At 55.6% G+C, this 15,975-nt stretch overlaps 1 protein-coding gene across 1 annotated transcript in view; it reads left to right on the top strand.

Moving 5' to 3' along the window:
• The first annotated feature begins 821 nt into the window (after window positions 1-821).
• FAM178B (family with sequence similarity 178 member B) overlaps window positions 822-15,975 on the top strand; it is a 65,800-nt gene continuing 50,646 nt past the window's right edge. The window contains exons 1-3 of the mRNA XM_044437687.1: window positions 822-883; window positions 4,762-4,938; window positions 8,260-8,357. Coding sequence (XP_044293622.1) covers window positions 863-883; window positions 4,762-4,938; window positions 8,260-8,357 — 296 coding nt within the window. The 5' untranslated portion in view covers window positions 822-862. The remainder of the gene's footprint in view (window positions 884-4,761; window positions 4,939-8,259; window positions 8,358-15,975) is intronic.

The following is a 15,975-nucleotide window of genomic DNA, read 5'->3' as shown; positions in this document are numbered from 1 at the left end:
GGGAGCCACCATCCCATGCAAGGCCTGTCGCAAGCGCTGCCACTGGCTGCTGTGGGCACAAGCTAAGGTGGAGCAGCTGCCTCAGAAACGGCCGCTAAGGCCAGAGGAGCATCATGCTCTGCAAGGTCCCCCTGCACATTCCACTCTGGACGTTTGCAGAGGTGAACCAGCGCACGGTGCCTGCTGACTGGAGGCCCTCGGGCAGGAGGGGGACCCGCTGGATTGTGCCGACTGGTGAAAGGAGAGGCTAGCTTGGCTCTCCTCCCCGAGGGGGTCCAGTTCTCTAGGGCTGCCCCCTTTATTATTTTTTTACAACTAAGAAAAACAATACAATTAACACAATAGCAACACTTTGGACTAAACATCACTGATCAAACTATACATCAACATCAGTGCTACCTCCACCAGGACCGACAACTCTGTTTACTTACTGTAAGATCATTTATTCATTCAGGCTGCCCCCACTTCCCTTCCAGAACTGCACTGACTCTTGTGCCGATTCACACCCCTTTCCTTTTATTAAAACGTATTTAACAAAAGGTTTCCAAATACTTTCAAATTTATTTTCACTTATCAAACCTTTTTTCCATTTAATATCACAATTAACTTATCATTAATAGCTATCTTCCAGACATCTTTATACCAGTCAGCTAGATGATATTCACCTTTTCTTTTCCACCTCCTTGCCATTATTAATCTTACTGCTGTTAATACATTTATCCTCAATTCTTCAGTACTGCCCCCTTTGCTGACCTCCTCTGGCCTTTCCCATTGCTGCAGGGTTTCCGAGCACCTTGGAGTTGCAGGCCTTGGGACCGAGAGCCTGCCTGGGGAAGGCCCCTGCCAAGCCACCTTGGTGGCGATGCTTGGAGATATATTTAAGGTAGGCGCTGGGCACATACCTGGGGCATTCAAACCTACATTGTCTTTACAGTGGGGAGCCCAAGCCTTGCCTTTCGGGCAAAAGAAGCCCCTCCCGGGAGCTGGGTTGATCATGGGGAGATCCTTTCCCAGTGGATTCTTATAGAGCAGTGTTTCAAGAGTCAAAAAGGTGTTTTCAAATGGTTGGATCTTTTTTCTGTTTTAAAATAAAGCACCAGACAAGTGTTCCACCAAATGAGCCATCGGGGTGGGGAGGCAGACAGAGCACCTGCATCCTTCGGGCGAGGGTAGGAGGCCATCAGCTTAGAATGTCAGGGTCCCGCATCTTGAGGGGCCAAGACATGAAGCGGAGCTCGCCTGCGCTTGTTCCCAGGCGCACGCCCATCCGCATCAGCGGCCATCCCTTAGCAGAGATGGGGCTTGCTTCCAAAGCATGCGATGTGTGAGAAGGCCCTGAATGTGTCAGTTCTGGGAATCCTCCTTCCCAAGCCAGAGGCCTGGTTTCCAGCCCAGATTCGACTTCTGCTAGACTCCCGTCCATTCAAAAGCCCAGAGGCCATTGAAAGGAGGCCTTGGGAAGGCAGTGCTTGCATCGTCTTCGCTAATCCACTCCACCGTGGCTTAGCTCTATCTGTATCTCCGCTGCCACCCGCTTCGCTTCCTTTCCATCTTCCTGATCCTGTTTGTCACACAGCGCCATCATCTCTGTGGCAGCTCGTTGTGACGCTGCTAACCAGCGGTTTAGGGTTTTCAAGTGGGGAAAGCGTTGCTGGAATCAGCCGGGCCTTAAATGCCCCAGAGCCGCTCCTTACACAGAAACCTTCCTGTCATGAATGCCTGAGCCCGAGCACCGCGAAAAGTGCCGCCCGCGAGGACCCGTTTTCCAAGGTTTGCGTGGATCCCAGCCAGAGGCCGGCCTCATAAAGACAAGCTGCTGAAGGGCAGCATTCAGTGGCGGCCACTTCTCGTGCTGCTAGGAAGCTATGGCAAGGGTAGAACCCCATCCTACAGGCGATCGCAACGGGTAACTGGCTGGGGGCTGAATATTTTCCAGGGGAAAATATGTGACCATTTGATGTGGCTGGGGGGATGGGCACTTTTGCAGGGGAAGCTGCACCTTCTGGGCTGCAAGTGCCGTCCCCCAAGGAGGCCTCAGCGCCTCTCCAGTGCCATCGGGACCCCCGATGCTCTGCAAAACAGGCCGGGGTGCCCGGGGTTTCTCCATCTGAGCGATTTGCCCAGCGGCACAGGTGTTAAGGAAGCACGGTGAACATTCATCCCTTCTGGCGGGTGAGACAAGCAATGCAGTGGCTCGTGGGTGTTTTGTGGGCACTGGGAAGGAAAGGTGTGCAGACACAGCTTTGTGCAGTCAGTGGGCCGGCTAACCGGCTGGGCCAAGCCCTGAATCTAGCCCCCCTTTTGCGCTCCTGGCCCTTGACGGGGAGGCAGGGAGCCCCTGCCATCGCTGTGAAACTCCCCCGGCCGTATTGCACTTTGCATCAGTGGGGAAATGGGGTCACCAAGTGATCCGTGAGATCCGATCTGGACTGGTGGCAGGGCAGGAACCAGCCAGAGGTCAGTTCCCCCTGTGGTCCTTCTCCAACCGCGCAGGCAAACCTTCGGGGCATGTGCGGGATCTTTCCTTCGCAGGGGAGCACCGCTCAGCCAAATGTGGCTTCGGGTTGGCACCACTCTGCTCATCAGCCTGGCCTTTCCAGTGTGCCTTCTACGCGGGCACACTGCTCCTCTTGGCAAGGGAAAGGCAGCATCCATCTTGCAAAAGCTGACAGCGCCCTCCCCCTTGCGTGACACGTCTAATTTGCCTTTTATTGCCAGCGGACACATTCAGATAGGCAGCAGCTCAGCTTGGCTGCCACCGTCTATAATCCCCGCTTGCTTGGGGTATTTCACGCACTGGGGCTGCTGCCATCTCGAATGACAGCGGCGAGCCTCGGTCGCGGAGCCGGTCCCACTCTCTGCAAGGGCCCAGGCAGAGGACATGGGCCGGCAGGATCTCAAGCGCAGCCTGCTGGCAAGGAGAGGTCAAGTCCAGGACAAAGGGAAGGCATGAGTGGGCCCGGGAGCATCACATCACGGGGCCCGGAGGCAGCCTAGCAAGCAAGATTTGGGGCGGGGAATCTTGGGTGAGCAGCGAAGCGCTCAGCGGATGCACTGAAGGATCTTGGGGCAAGGCAGCCGGTCACTCTGGCCCTCCTCCCTTCTGCCTCTCCTCGTCCACTGGCATGTCTGGCCCCGTCCGGCCGCAACCTCCCGCACCCTACCTTTTGATCCCTGGATGGCGTCAGGGAAGGCACTGGGTTGGATCTTGGTGGTCTGGCCCCAGCGACACTGATGGCCTTCATGGCCCCTTCCAGCTCTACTATTCTGTGATTCTATCAAGAAACAGGACAGCCATCTGAGTGGGATTTGGTGTCCTGCAGCAGCAGGGGTTGGACTGGATGGCCTTCGTGGCCCCTTCCCACTCTGCCGTTCTGTGATTCTATAAAGCCTTCCCCACATTCCTGCAGGAACAGGGGCCGGGACCCCCGGTCCTGGACAGCCAAAGGTGGGGATGGCAGCAGGTAAGACAGGTGAGGTGCCCCAAGAGAAACCGCAGGACAGGGAGCCAGACTCACCCCCGGGGAGGAATTCTTGAAGCAGGACCCCATCGCTTCTTAGGACGGTGTGAAGCACTGGGCCAAGCCCTGACTCCAGCCCTTCTTCACAGCTTACTTATTTATGCAACTTGTATCCCTCTATAACTAGCCTCTCTAAGAGGATTGCAGCAGTATTACATAAAATAATATCAAGAGTTAAAACACATAAGAGCGACATACAGTACAACAGAGAATAGGCAGCCAAGGAGTCAGATATCAATAAGTTAAAATACGCTGAGGCTAAAAACAGAATAAATAACATCCTAATATACAGTCAGTTGTTAAAACGTCTGGAGAAGAGAGCTGCTTTCTCCTGGCACTGAAAAGAGTGTAAAGATGGTGCCAGGCGAACTTATTCGACTCCTCACCCTCCCCTGTGCCTTGCACTTTGTGTCCCCCAACAAGCACACTTTCCAGAACACCGAGTGCCTGGGAAAACTGGGGTGGGGCGGGGGGCAAGCACCCTGAGCAGCAGCCTCTCCACTCATTTTGTGGAGGGGCTCATGTGGTCTTGGGCAGCCCTCACTCTTCCAAATATGGTTAACCCAGAGGCACAAGCTCTGCCCCCCCCATGAAAAAAAGCAAAGACAACGCTTCGAAGCGTGTTGGGGGGCACCCCTCAACTCCCCCCACTTGCAGTGAGGATCCTGGGGGCTTGAGGGAGATTGCAAGCCCCCGCCACCGACGCTGAGTTCCCGGCACCTTGGGAGCAGCGAAACTTAGGGGGAATCCGGTGTATGTGTGCGGCTGCGTGGCTTAGTACGCCGTGCAATCCCAGCCAGTTAATTTGCCCCCAGTGCCGTCCTCCTGGGCCCCTCAGTGCCCCAGACCACACGGGCACGCAGGCGCCATGCAGCCAGTGTCGCAGTTGACCCAGGGTTGGTCTGGGGGCTTGGGGCCTGACGTGCCCATCGGGCTGACCCCCATTTCCTGCCAGAGCGACACGCCACCAGAGGCAGGTCCCTCCCAAGCCACCGCTGCCGTGTGGCTCTTTGTCCCTCACACGGCTCGCTCGCTGCAGCCGTTCCGCAGGAAACATGCAGATGCGAAAGCGTGCCGGGCCGAGGAAAAGCTCCGGAAGGCCCTTCCGTAGCATTCCAAGTGGGTCAGGCCTGGGGAAGGGCCCCGGCCTCGTTCCCAGCCCGCCTTTCCTCTGCAGCCCTGCTAGAATCAGCCCGTGGGGAAGTTCTGGCACTGTGTGCATCTCTCCTTTCCTTCCTAGTTCCTGACATTGTGCGTGGCATCCCACCCGGGCCGCTACCCGGACCGGCAGCGCGTGGTCCTGCTCGCCGTTCTGTGTCGGCTCAGCCTCGACAGGAACCTGGGGAAGCAGCTGCAGATGGAGCTCCAGCAGCTGCTGCTGGTCCTCCTCGAAGGAGTCCAGGACTGGCAGGAAAAGGTAGTGCTGGTTCACACGGCCCACTGCAGGAAGGCTGCCACCTTCTCGCCACCCACCCTGCTCCTCTGCTGTTGGCACAAACCTTTCGCCAGCAACGCTTTTCTTAGCAACGCATTTCCGTGCCTGTGGAAAGGTCATGCACTAAATCTCTCTCTGTCAGGTTCCTGCTGAAGACACAGGAAGAGAAGCTGTTAAAAGGGGGAATTGGCAGTCGTGCCTGTAAGAGCAGGACGGTGCTGGCTAGCGAATATCAGGGTCAGGGCTGTAATGCCCCCCTGCACCAGGCCCGCCCCCCTTTTTTTCCGGAGTGGACATTGCATCCCACTTTGGAGCGTGTCGGCATGTGGCTCTCTTCCCTCCCTCTCTATTTGCTGTCTTAATGCCAAGGTGCCACGGGGTTGCTGGTGGGGCCCCCATGCTCTGAAGCTTCTCTGCGGGAAGAAGAGTGATGAGGAAGCTCCAATTCCTGGCGTGGCAAAGCTGTTCGAAGGACAGGAGCCCAGCCCGGAAAAATGAGGCGGGACTGTAAGCGGGAGGTGTTCAATCATACCCCTGCAAAGCCGCATGCAGAGTGACCCGGGGAGCCCCCTGGGGTGTCGGCTCACAGAGCTGGGCAGTGCTGATCTCGCCTTCTGCCCGGGCACCCAGTTGAAGCTGGCTCTGCACGCACCAGTGGCAGCGCTGGGAAGTGGTACAGAAACCCGCTTGCTCCACCAGTGCCTTTAGAGAAGGAGTGTACGGAATGGGGGCGGGGGGGGATCCCCAGGGACTCCCCCACTCCCGATTCCTGCTACTGCACCCATTCACCGCCTGCCTTCTCCTCTTCCGATTCTTCCATCTTCCCCCTCTCTGCATCGCCGTTTTCCCCACTTTTGTTTTGCTTTACAAATGTGGGTCACGGAAGTGGAATAGTTGATGAAAGGAAGGCAGATTTGCTTGAGTTGCATGGCTTGCAGCTTGCTCTCAGAGGCTGGTGATTGTCATTAGTGCTGAGCGTTCGGGGCCTGCCCTGTCTGTGGAATGGCAGGAACGAGTACAGTAAAAATCACATCATTCCTTGCATGCCCCGTAGAAGCAGGCCGGCTTGGATTTTTCCATTGCTCCCGTGTTGGGGATATTTTGGTCTATCTGCTGGCATCGCCCTCGTCATTCTTGGCTCCATGCTGGAGACCGGGTGTCGACCACGTGTGCCCTGCCTCCCTGTGCAACTCAGCCAATCGTTCCTGCCATTTAGTGGCTGCTTAATTAATTGCAAGGCTTAATGAACCTTTGGCACAGGCCTTGATTTTGCCATTCCCTGCAGAGCCTGGCGAGGCTGCCGGCATTGCGTGCCTTTGGCTGAGACTGGCGTGCCTGACTTGGCTGGGGCCATGGCAACCTGCTGGGGAAGGCGAGCGCCGTGCGGCTCCTTCTCCCCGTCCCCTCTCCCATCTGGCCTTGAAGGCGCTCCAGAGGGGAAACAGTGCCTGGGCGTGAGTCTGTGCACTTGTTAGAGGGCTCTGCAGGGAGCGATTCCGGCCGGGCGCGTGGAGGGAAGCTCGCAGTGTGGGTCAGCTGCAGTTGCATGCGAGTATCGCAAGGACATGGGAGCAGTGGTGGCCGACAGGCCGGGTGCGTGTTGCCTGCATTGTGTTGCCCGCACTGTGCTGCAGGCTGGTGCGTTTGCTGCCAAGAACGTCGTGCCAGAACGTCCTTTTCTCGCTTTCTGTTGTCCTTTCTTTTCCCAGTCACTTGGGAAGATTATAACCTTCCAAAGCCAACGCTTTATTCTGAGCAAGAGGTACTTTGAGAGGAGAGCTGTCAAAATGCCGTAATGTAAGCCCTGGGATGAGGAGACGACAAAGCGTGGCTGGTTTTGGTCGGTTCAGCAAGCTTAGCCCTCTGCTTCGCCAAGGCGGAAGGAAGGGGGCTTGTCCCAGGCATCGTAGGGCACGCAGGGGGTGCTTGGAGCCCCCCAGAAAGATGCCTCAGCACCACCCCCCCAGCTCCAAGGGCAGGAAGAGGCCTCCAGAAGCTTGGCCCATCGCCAAAGAGCGGGCCAGCAGACTTGTGCTGGGTTCGTAGGCAGGCATCTGTCCCTGGGATTGTGCTATGGAAGCTCTCCAGGCGTCGGAGAACAACCCCCTCCTCCGGAGGAAGTTCAGGGGAGGGCTGAGGATCCCTCAAGCAGGCCAGGCAGCCTGAGCTTCCAGAATCTGGAAGGATGCGAGTCCATCCAAGAGCTCACCTACACGAAGGGATGGAAAAATCTGAGGATTTCTCCTCCACCCTATTTCTCAGCTTCCCAGCCTGAAGTTTCATTTGTCCTGTTTCCACAGCCAATTGTGATTTTTTTTTTGCACAAAAATTGGCCTGCATTCTCGCATGCAATCTCCCAAGTACATTTTTGTATTCAGTTTCCCCAGTATATGCAAAAGGGGTAGGGGATTGCCAGAAATATTCCCTAATATTGTATGATTGTGCCTAATAATAATTGGGACCAAACTTTCAAGATAAGAAATTGAGATTTGAAGAACTAGGACAGTAGCTCAAGCTTCCCAGAAAGAGATCTCCTTGGAATGATCCTTCCACCTTTTTGAAGAGGAGCGTTTTTGACTTACCAGGCAGAATTTGGGACATCCCAAATTCTGTCCACTCTGCGGTGATATGTTGAGCATTGGCACACCTTTAGTGTTATATTTCCAGCTGACATTATTTTAGCTGTGTATCATTATTAACTGATTTTTAAATTGATAATCTGTGCCTACATTTTTTAAAAATGCACAATAGCCCTTAAGTGAAAAAGAGTTTTAGCACACATTCAAAATAAAAATAATAATGATAATAATAATTTTTATTATTTCAGAAAGACCCAACATCCTGCTTTCCAATTTTTGTAGTCTGCAGGTTTATACATCCATATTTTCATGTTTTTTTCTTTCGCTGCTTTTTAATTTTATTGACACCATCAGGCAACCATGGTGTCCTCTTAAAAATGCTTTAGTACAAATGTGTGTGATAATTGATCAGAAAAATGCCATGGGAGGGAGAATGGCGTATTTGGGTGAATTGTCACTTCCCTGCCCACACAGCTACAGCACATCCAGCCGCGTGGACAGCACTCAGTGGGCGGGAGATGCACACACAGCGTGAACTACAGTACAGTGTAAGCCACTACTACAGGGTTACAACCTGTAGTACTATGGAAAGTGCACCACAGCTCCTCCACGGAGCTTGCCTGCGCAGCACAATTGAATGGTCTGGGTGGCACCAACCGCCTTTGGCCGGGTCTCTGGGGCCTGGACCCTGGAGCGGCACAACAGAACGTCTTTCCTTTGACAGCTTCCGGAGTTGTGCAGATCCCTTTGCCACGTCTCGCAGCATCATCACAACTTGGTGGCCGTCGTGCGCGCCTTTGCAGACACCACAGCCCGAGGACGGTGAGTCCCCCCCCGAGGGCAGGAAGGGCAGGTGCCTCATGGTCCAGGAATCGCCCGTCTGTGGCTGCCTTTTTGCTTGGGCGGTGCTGATTGCACAGATGGGTTTTTAAGCGTTTCAGGGTGATGCACCATAGTCGACAGAGCAGCATCGCAGTGCAGGGGTGCATGCAAAACCCTCTGGCTTCCTTCGGATCACTTCCTCTCAGCCCTCCCGCTATGCTTTCACCCCAGCCTGTACCCAAAAAGCACGTCAGCCCCTTCAGCCCCTTCCCTGTCAAGGCAGAATGTCTTAAGAAACGTGTGTTCTCATCAAACAAATGCACTGGGGAAGGGGCCCCTATTTCAGGCAACATTCCTCCGATTAAGGACTGGGAGCTGCTGAAAATTGATGCCACGGGCCGCAAGGAAGGCTCGCAGAAGCGGCACCCGCACGCTCTGTGGTTCGTCACCTGCATGGCCACGTACTCGGGGGACCAGTGCAGCTGCCCCCGTCGTTGATGGTGACGCTGGCCAAGGGCGCTTCCAGAGGGAACTTGTATATACAGTTGCCCTGCCTCATCCCTGGCATTTTCTGGGCCGGGCCGTCTTCCATGTATGCTCCTCCAGTGCTTTCCTGCTGCTGCCCCCGTCTTGTCTGCCCCTTACCCTGAAGGAGGGAAAGACAAATTAGGGGCACAACTTGTTTGGATCGGTAGTGCTCGGAGCCATCTGTCTCTGCACACAGCTGTCTCCCTGGAGGTGGGGCCGGCAGCAGTTCCTCTAGCTGCAGACAGGCGGGGTGGGGCCCCAGCAAGCAGTGGGGCCAAGGAAGTGGGGTGCTGTGGGGCTAGGAGAGGAAGCCGGGATGGTCTGAGGCACCAGACAGAAGGTCAGAGGAGGGACTGGGGGCACAGGAGGCAGGCTGGTGGGGTTGTGGGGAGGTGAATGACCCGCAGCTTATCCATAGCCGTGCCTGGCCCCATCTCCTTTCCAATGCGCTGCCTGTTTCCTTCCTTGGGAAGTGCAGTGGAAATTTGCCAAGATCCCCCTTTCCTTTGCACATCGCTCGAGAGAGGAAGGGCGTCCAGGACATCTGCTCCTGGGGCCAGGAGTTCACATGCTGGCGAAGGGAAGCGGAAACAGGGCAGTGGCACGGGGGGATGAACTCCCATGGCTTCCTCCACACCCAGGCTGCCTCCATTCCCTACCATGGAGGCTGTTAAGAGAATCCTCACGGGACTCTGGAGAGGTTTGGGGAGATTGGGCAGAGGTTCGGGCTTCCGGGGCAGTCCTGGCTTGAACGGGGCCTTGGAGATGCTGGCAAACAAGAGGAGAAACGGCTTTGCAGCTCAGTCGCTGGTCGACTTCCTTAGAAGCCCCATCAGCTTCAGTGGGGCTTCCTCTCCAGCAAGTACGCACTTAAATAAACAAGTGTATGCTCTGGGGAGCCTCTGGATTGTGGCCTGATTTGTGTGTGCCGTTGTCTGAGTTAACCTCCCTCGTTCCTCGTTGCTTGGTTAGTGATGTTCCAGCAGCCCCTGTAGGCGCAATCCTACGCAGGTTGAGACAAAAAGAAAAACACTTTGGCAGCTCCCAGCATTCCACAGCCAGCCTGGGGATTCTGGGAGTAGTTAACTCCCCCCCCCCACACACACACACCTGCATAGGATTGCCCTGAAGTTTTCTTTTCCTCTTTTGACAAGTTCTTTGGGCAGTTCCAGAGGTTGGAGCAGGATAATAGTTCCACTTAGCTCTGTATAATCCTGACAGCTTTGAGCAGACATTAAGTATTTTATCTCCTCTTTACAGGCACAGAGGGGGTGAAGTGACTTCCTTATGTAATGAGATAATAGTCTGAAAAGTGACTCGACACCTTCTCGGCAGGACTATGAAGGGCAGGAGTTGCAGGCTCTCTCCCGGCTTGGTGCTTTTTAACTGACATGCAGCTGGGAGGGGGGGGGAGGGATGAATTTTAGTGGAGCTGCAGCCAGGGTGGGTGGGTGCATGCGTTACCCTTTTCCCAGGTGGTCTCCGCTTCCACGCCAGCCTCTTCCAGTTGCTTTTCCGCCTGCAAAGGAAAAGCCACAGGGACCCCGGCTTATCTTCCTCCTCTCAGGGTGGGAAGGTAGCAGAGAAGAGAGGGGAGCTGTTTAGAAAAGGGCTACCCCCACCTCCATGATGCTGTGGCCCTGCTCCGCTGGTCAAATCTGCAGCCCCCCTGTGGCCACTCTTCCGTTTTTTTGGGTGCAGGTACAGAAAGCGGCGCCTCTGTTTCCCTTGATCATCTTTTAATAAACACTTAACTAGGCCTGTGCACTGGGAGGGCGTGATGAGAAGGCAACTGCATTTGTCTTTTATGACAGGATGCCTCCACCAAATGGGGTGGCGGTGACTGACCTCTTGCAGCATGTGCTCTTAAGTCCAAGCTCTTCAGTTTAACCATGAGAAGATCGCAGACCAGGACCTCTAAACCTTCCTAAGCATGGAGCCTTCGCCCTCACCAGAAGGCCCTTTCGCTCCCGCCTGAAAGCAGGCCCCGTCTTGCTTCCTTTTGTATGTCCCGCTTGCACACACATGCACGCACGCACCCACGCACGCACGCACGCACGCACCCAGGTTTCTGCAGGAACGCGCCATTTCCGAAGCAAAGCTTTTGAGGGTTAACCAGCCGCTCATGAAAACGCCTCCCATGCTGCACAATGCCAGAAGCCGTTGAGCCCGTGTGTTATTTCCATCTGAAATCTCACTGCTACGGTTATCTTTCCAGCTCTTGCTGTGCGCGCGTGCGCGCACACACACACACACACTCTCTCTCTCTCTCTCTCTCTTATTATTTTAAAAATATTATTATTATTCCCAAGGTTGCCAAATCTTACGTGCTTAATCTCCCATTGACAAGGCCTCTCCAAGCAACAGTATTTATAGAAAGGCGGTGGGAGGAAACTGGGGAAGAAAAGAGAGGCTCCCAATTAGCATTTTTTTAAAATGCCAAATGAATGCGATAGGAGACAATTATAGCTCCGCTAAGCATGTTGCCTCCTTCCAAAGCTGGCCTGTAACATTTCTGAAGCGGAAAGGCAAAATGCACGCACGAACAATGGGGCAGAACGCAGCCAGCGGCCCCCATGGAAACGGGAGGAAGCGCTCGGAAGTGCTCTTCTCCCACGCCGCCTCCTGCAGTGACCCCCCTGTTCTGTTCCCTGCAGCGACGCCTCTTCTCAGCTCCCCGTGGCGGCCCTGCCCCTGCTCCCCTGAGCCTGGCATGGGTCTCTGTTCCCCCTCCCTCCTCTTGCGACCGCGGGTCCCACTGGACGGTGGCCCAGGGAGGTTGCTGGGAACTGGGCTTGATTTTTCTCTGGTAGCTGGGATCAGCCCACTGACACGGGGCCAAGGAGGCGGGCAGAGCCTCAGGGGGGCTCTGTGCGCTCCGCTCTGCTCGCTTTTTCCGCCGCACTGCCCACACTGAAAGCTGGGCCATCCCCCCCCCCCCCGAGCCCAAAGCCAGCCGCCAAGCAGCCCCTGTCCCCAGGTTTATGGCCTCCAAGGGATGCAAGGAAGTGCCTTTCCCAAATTCGATGGTCCTCCGGTCCCGCGTGCCCTTTTCTGCACTGCCCATCTCTTTCTTCTTCTCTTGGATGGCTTTCCTTCTTTTGCATTCCATTCATGAGTTCAGACTCCAGCTGTTTTCTCCTGTCCCCTTAAACTGCACAAGGTTTTCTTTCATGTATTTATTACATCATCATCATCTGCCAGACAGACCTTGTGGGATTCTATGACACGGTTTCGAGATAGCTAGATGGAGGGGATGCAGTGGATGTGGTATACCTGGATTTCAGCAAGGCCCTTGACAAAATGCCCCATGATATCCTGGTTGAGAAACTGAGGAGTTTTAGGACAAACCAAAGCACTGTCTGGTGGATTAGGGCATGGTTGACTGACTGAAAGCAGAAGGTAACCATTAACAGGGAATCATCAGGATGGCAGCCAGTGATAAACGGGGTCCCCCAGGGCTCTGTCCTGGGGCCAATCCTGTTTAATCTTTTAATTAATGACATGGAAGAAGGGGTGAACAGTCTGCTGATCAAATTCGCAGATGACACTAAAACTGGAGCAGTGGCCACAACTGAGGAGCAGGTACTCCAGCTCCAAAAGGATCTGGACAGACTATGGAAGTGGACGGGAGACGGAAGTGGATGGGAGACAACAGGATGGCGGTCAATGTGGAGAAGTGCAAGGTCTTGCACTTGGGGCATAGGAAAGGGTGTCATAAGTACAGGTTAGGTGATAAGTGGCTGGAGAGCAGCACTTGTGAAAGGGACCTCGGGGTGCTGGTTGACTGCAGGCTAAACATGAGTCAGCAGTGTGATGCGGTGGTCAAGCGGGGGAACACCACCCCTGGTTGCATAGCCAGAAGTGTGGCTTCTATATCGAGAGGGGCATTACTACCACTCTATACGACTCTGGTGTGCCCACAACTGGAGTATTGTGTTCAGTTTTGGGGCCCTCGTTACAGGAAGCATATAGCCAGGTTGGAGTCAGTGCAGCGTAGGGCCACAAGGTTGGTGGCCAGTTCGCAGGGGCGAGACTGAGGGAACTGGGTCTCTTCAGCCTGGAGAAGAGGAGACTCAGAGGGGATCTGATGGCGACATACAGGGATGTGAGGGGGTGTCACACGGAGGGGGGCAGAGACCTGTTCTCCCCTGCGGAGGAAGGCAGGACACCTCCAACGGAGCCAAGCTCAGGGAACCCAGGTTCCATTTGGATGCCAGGAAGCCCTTCCTGACGGTTAGGACCCCGAGGGGGTGGAATGGGCTTCCCCGGGAGGTGGGGGAGGCCCCATCGGTGAGGGTGTTCAAAGACAGGCTGGACGTGCACATGCTGGGCTTGTCGTGAGAGGAGCCGGCTGGAGCCGGGGGTCAGACTAGATGGCCCGGGAGGCCCCTTCCGGCTCGCTCTGTTTTCTATGTTTCTCTCTTCCCCTCTTTTTCTCTAAGGGGCCCAAGGCCACATACACAACCCTCCTCCTCTCTGTTGTACTGTCTGCCAACCCTGTAAGGTAGGTCAGGCTGCAAGGCCATGGTCCGCCACTGAGCTTCATGGCGGAGGGAGCCCAGAGCCCAGCTCCCGAGTCCCAGCCCAGCACGTGGCCATTGCACCGCACCACCTGCCTGCTCCTGCACAGATGAGCTTGCCGGTGCTACCCCTGCAGAGTAAAGGACGGAGCGGGGCCGGGGGGGGCACGTTGCAGGAGTTTTCCGCATTGTCGTCACTGATTGTGCCGTGCTGCACTCAGCGTTCAAAGCCTTTCTTTCCAGACTGATTTTCTTAGCAAGGAAAGGGGATCCCTCCTATTGCAAAACCCTCCATTTCCACTGGTTCCCTTCTCCCCGCATGTCCTTCAGGTCACTGACATGTATTGGGGCTTCTGCAGATCTGAGCATTGCCTATTATGGTGATCTCCTCCTCCTCCTCCTCCTCCTCCTCCTCCTCCTCCTCAACAACAATAAGAAGAAAGAAAGCAAAAGAAGAGGGAGAAAAGGGGAACGGAAGAGTCAGTTTAAGAAGAAAGGAAGGAGAGATAAGGGAGAAGCCAAGCAGGCATTTCTGCCAGACTTGTTTTATCTTTCCCCCTTTCTGAACGTAAACTTCTTGGTTGCCTTTCTGCCTCCCCAGGGAGGGTGCTCCGCTTCTGTGCGCCTCAGTCCTCTCCCTGCAGTCCCCCGGCGATCTCCAGAGTGTCCCTGGGGAGAGGGGGCTGGAGCAGTGCGGAGCAGTCGGATTCTCCCAGGCCCCCTTCCTGGCTTCTTGGGTGCTCTGACCGGGCCAGAATCCAACCCTCCTCCCAGTCCATGTCTTGGCAGGGGCTCTTTAGCCTTGGGGTCCGTGATACTTGCGCAACGGCTGGGAAGCTCCGAAGCGACTAGCACTTCACCCTCTGGGCGGAAGCCTTGTGTGCGGGAGGGATGCATGAGCTGGGCCATATCCTGCGGGAGAGCAGAGGTCGGGGATGGGCAGGCAAGTCCAGTGGGCGAGGGACCGACAGACGACAGCAGAGGAGGCAACGCTTATGCTCTTTCAAACCCTTGAGCCTCCCGCACCGCCTCACTTTCAAAATAAGCCCAGCATAGCCAACAGCACAGCATAACGCCAATAATAAAAATATAATAACGCCAATCTAAGCAATAATAAAAACAAAGCGCTCACCAGCAGCAAGTGCCAGAGCAGAAGAGAGGCGACATGGAGGCAAAAGAGAATGAGCGGTGTCAGTCTATAAACAGTTACGCAGGGCAGCCCGGCGAAAGGGCCGAGGCTGTGCGGAGCCGTTTAGCCTTCCCCAAAAGCCACGTCTCAGCCTGGTGACGGGGGTGGGGGGGAATGTTTGGGGAGAGCGGGGAGAGGTCAGGGCAGCTCCCGCTTTGCACGCAGAAGGGCCCTGTTCATGATCAGATGATGGGAGGAAGCTCTGCTGGGAAGCAGCTGCCTCCCAGAGCATGTGGCACCAGGTGGGATAATGAGTCGCCATTCCCCTGAGCTCCGAGTCCTCCGTGCTGGTTCCCCCCTTCATGTTCTGTGGCATGCATTTCTTTCGCAAGGAAAGTACGAGGCACCCTGTGAACTCTGCCGGCCTTGCAAACTTCTGGATCTTAGCGAGAGCAGAGCCAAAGCGAAGTGTTACAGGCGTGATGCAGCTCGAGTGTTGCCAACCTAAGCTTGCCAGGCGATGCGTAGCTGGAAAAAAATATGCGGAGTGACATCACTGCATGTGCTTTTTCTGTCCCTCCCTGCTTAGCTGGCTGTCGCTTGTGGCAGGGGAGAGGCGGGAACCAGGCCTGTGCTCTCGGTACATGCTTGGCTTCCCCCCCGTGACACGTTACCAGCGACACGCGGGTCAGGGGTGCACCGTTTCCCCACTCGGTGCTGCTTGGGCTTCGGACTTGCGCTTGGAGCCCCTCGGCCGGCTTCTCCGTTGCCCCCTTGGCACGGCTCCTTCTGCCCCACTTGGCCTAGAGAGGCTTGGCTTCACTTTTCCTCGATAAGGGTCTGTGCCCCCTGCCAGGGTTTCTCCCGCGGTTCCCCCCAGGCGCAGCACATCTCCCCAGCTGCAGCGAAGGGCCCACATTTTCTCTCTGCCTAGGCAGAAAACGCCACTGCTGGGAAGCATTTTTTGAAGTCCTTCCCCTCAGCTGCCCCTTGCGCCTTGCCAAGTGCACCCCCTTCCAATAATTCCTCTGGCTGGGCCTCACGTCCTTATAAATCTCTACCACAGCATTCTCAAACCTGCTATTAAGCACGTGCCTGGCCAATTTCCCTCCCGCCCGAGCTGCCCGCGCGTTACATTCGCCTCGTTCTGCTGACAGAGTGCTTTCCAGCGAAGTATTTGAAAGCAGCTGTTCAGGGATGAAGCCCAGCGCCTTGCTGCTTCAGCTCTGCTGCCGCCCGACATTGACGCGAAGATGGACTGCTTTGCGTCGCCCGGCGTAGCAGCGATTTCCACATCTAAGGAGCCTCCCTGATTGTGCTTGACAGCCTGCGCGGAGGGCATGGCGTTCTTCTGTATGGCGCCCCCCCCCACCAGCCCCGAATGGAGGCAGCGGGGCTGTTTGAGAAACGCACCCGAGAGCACGCCAGTGCGGCCACC

Source organism: Varanus komodoensis, unplaced genomic scaffold, assembly GCF_004798865.1.
Source record: "Varanus komodoensis strain SLA01 unplaced genomic scaffold, ASM479886v1 scaffold30, whole genome shotgun sequence".
In the NCBI taxonomy this organism is placed as follows: domain Eukaryota; kingdom Metazoa; phylum Chordata; class Lepidosauria; order Squamata; family Varanidae; genus Varanus; species Varanus komodoensis.
The sequence above is the reverse complement of the archived record's forward strand: the minus strand, read 5'-3'. Positions and strand labels throughout refer to the sequence as shown.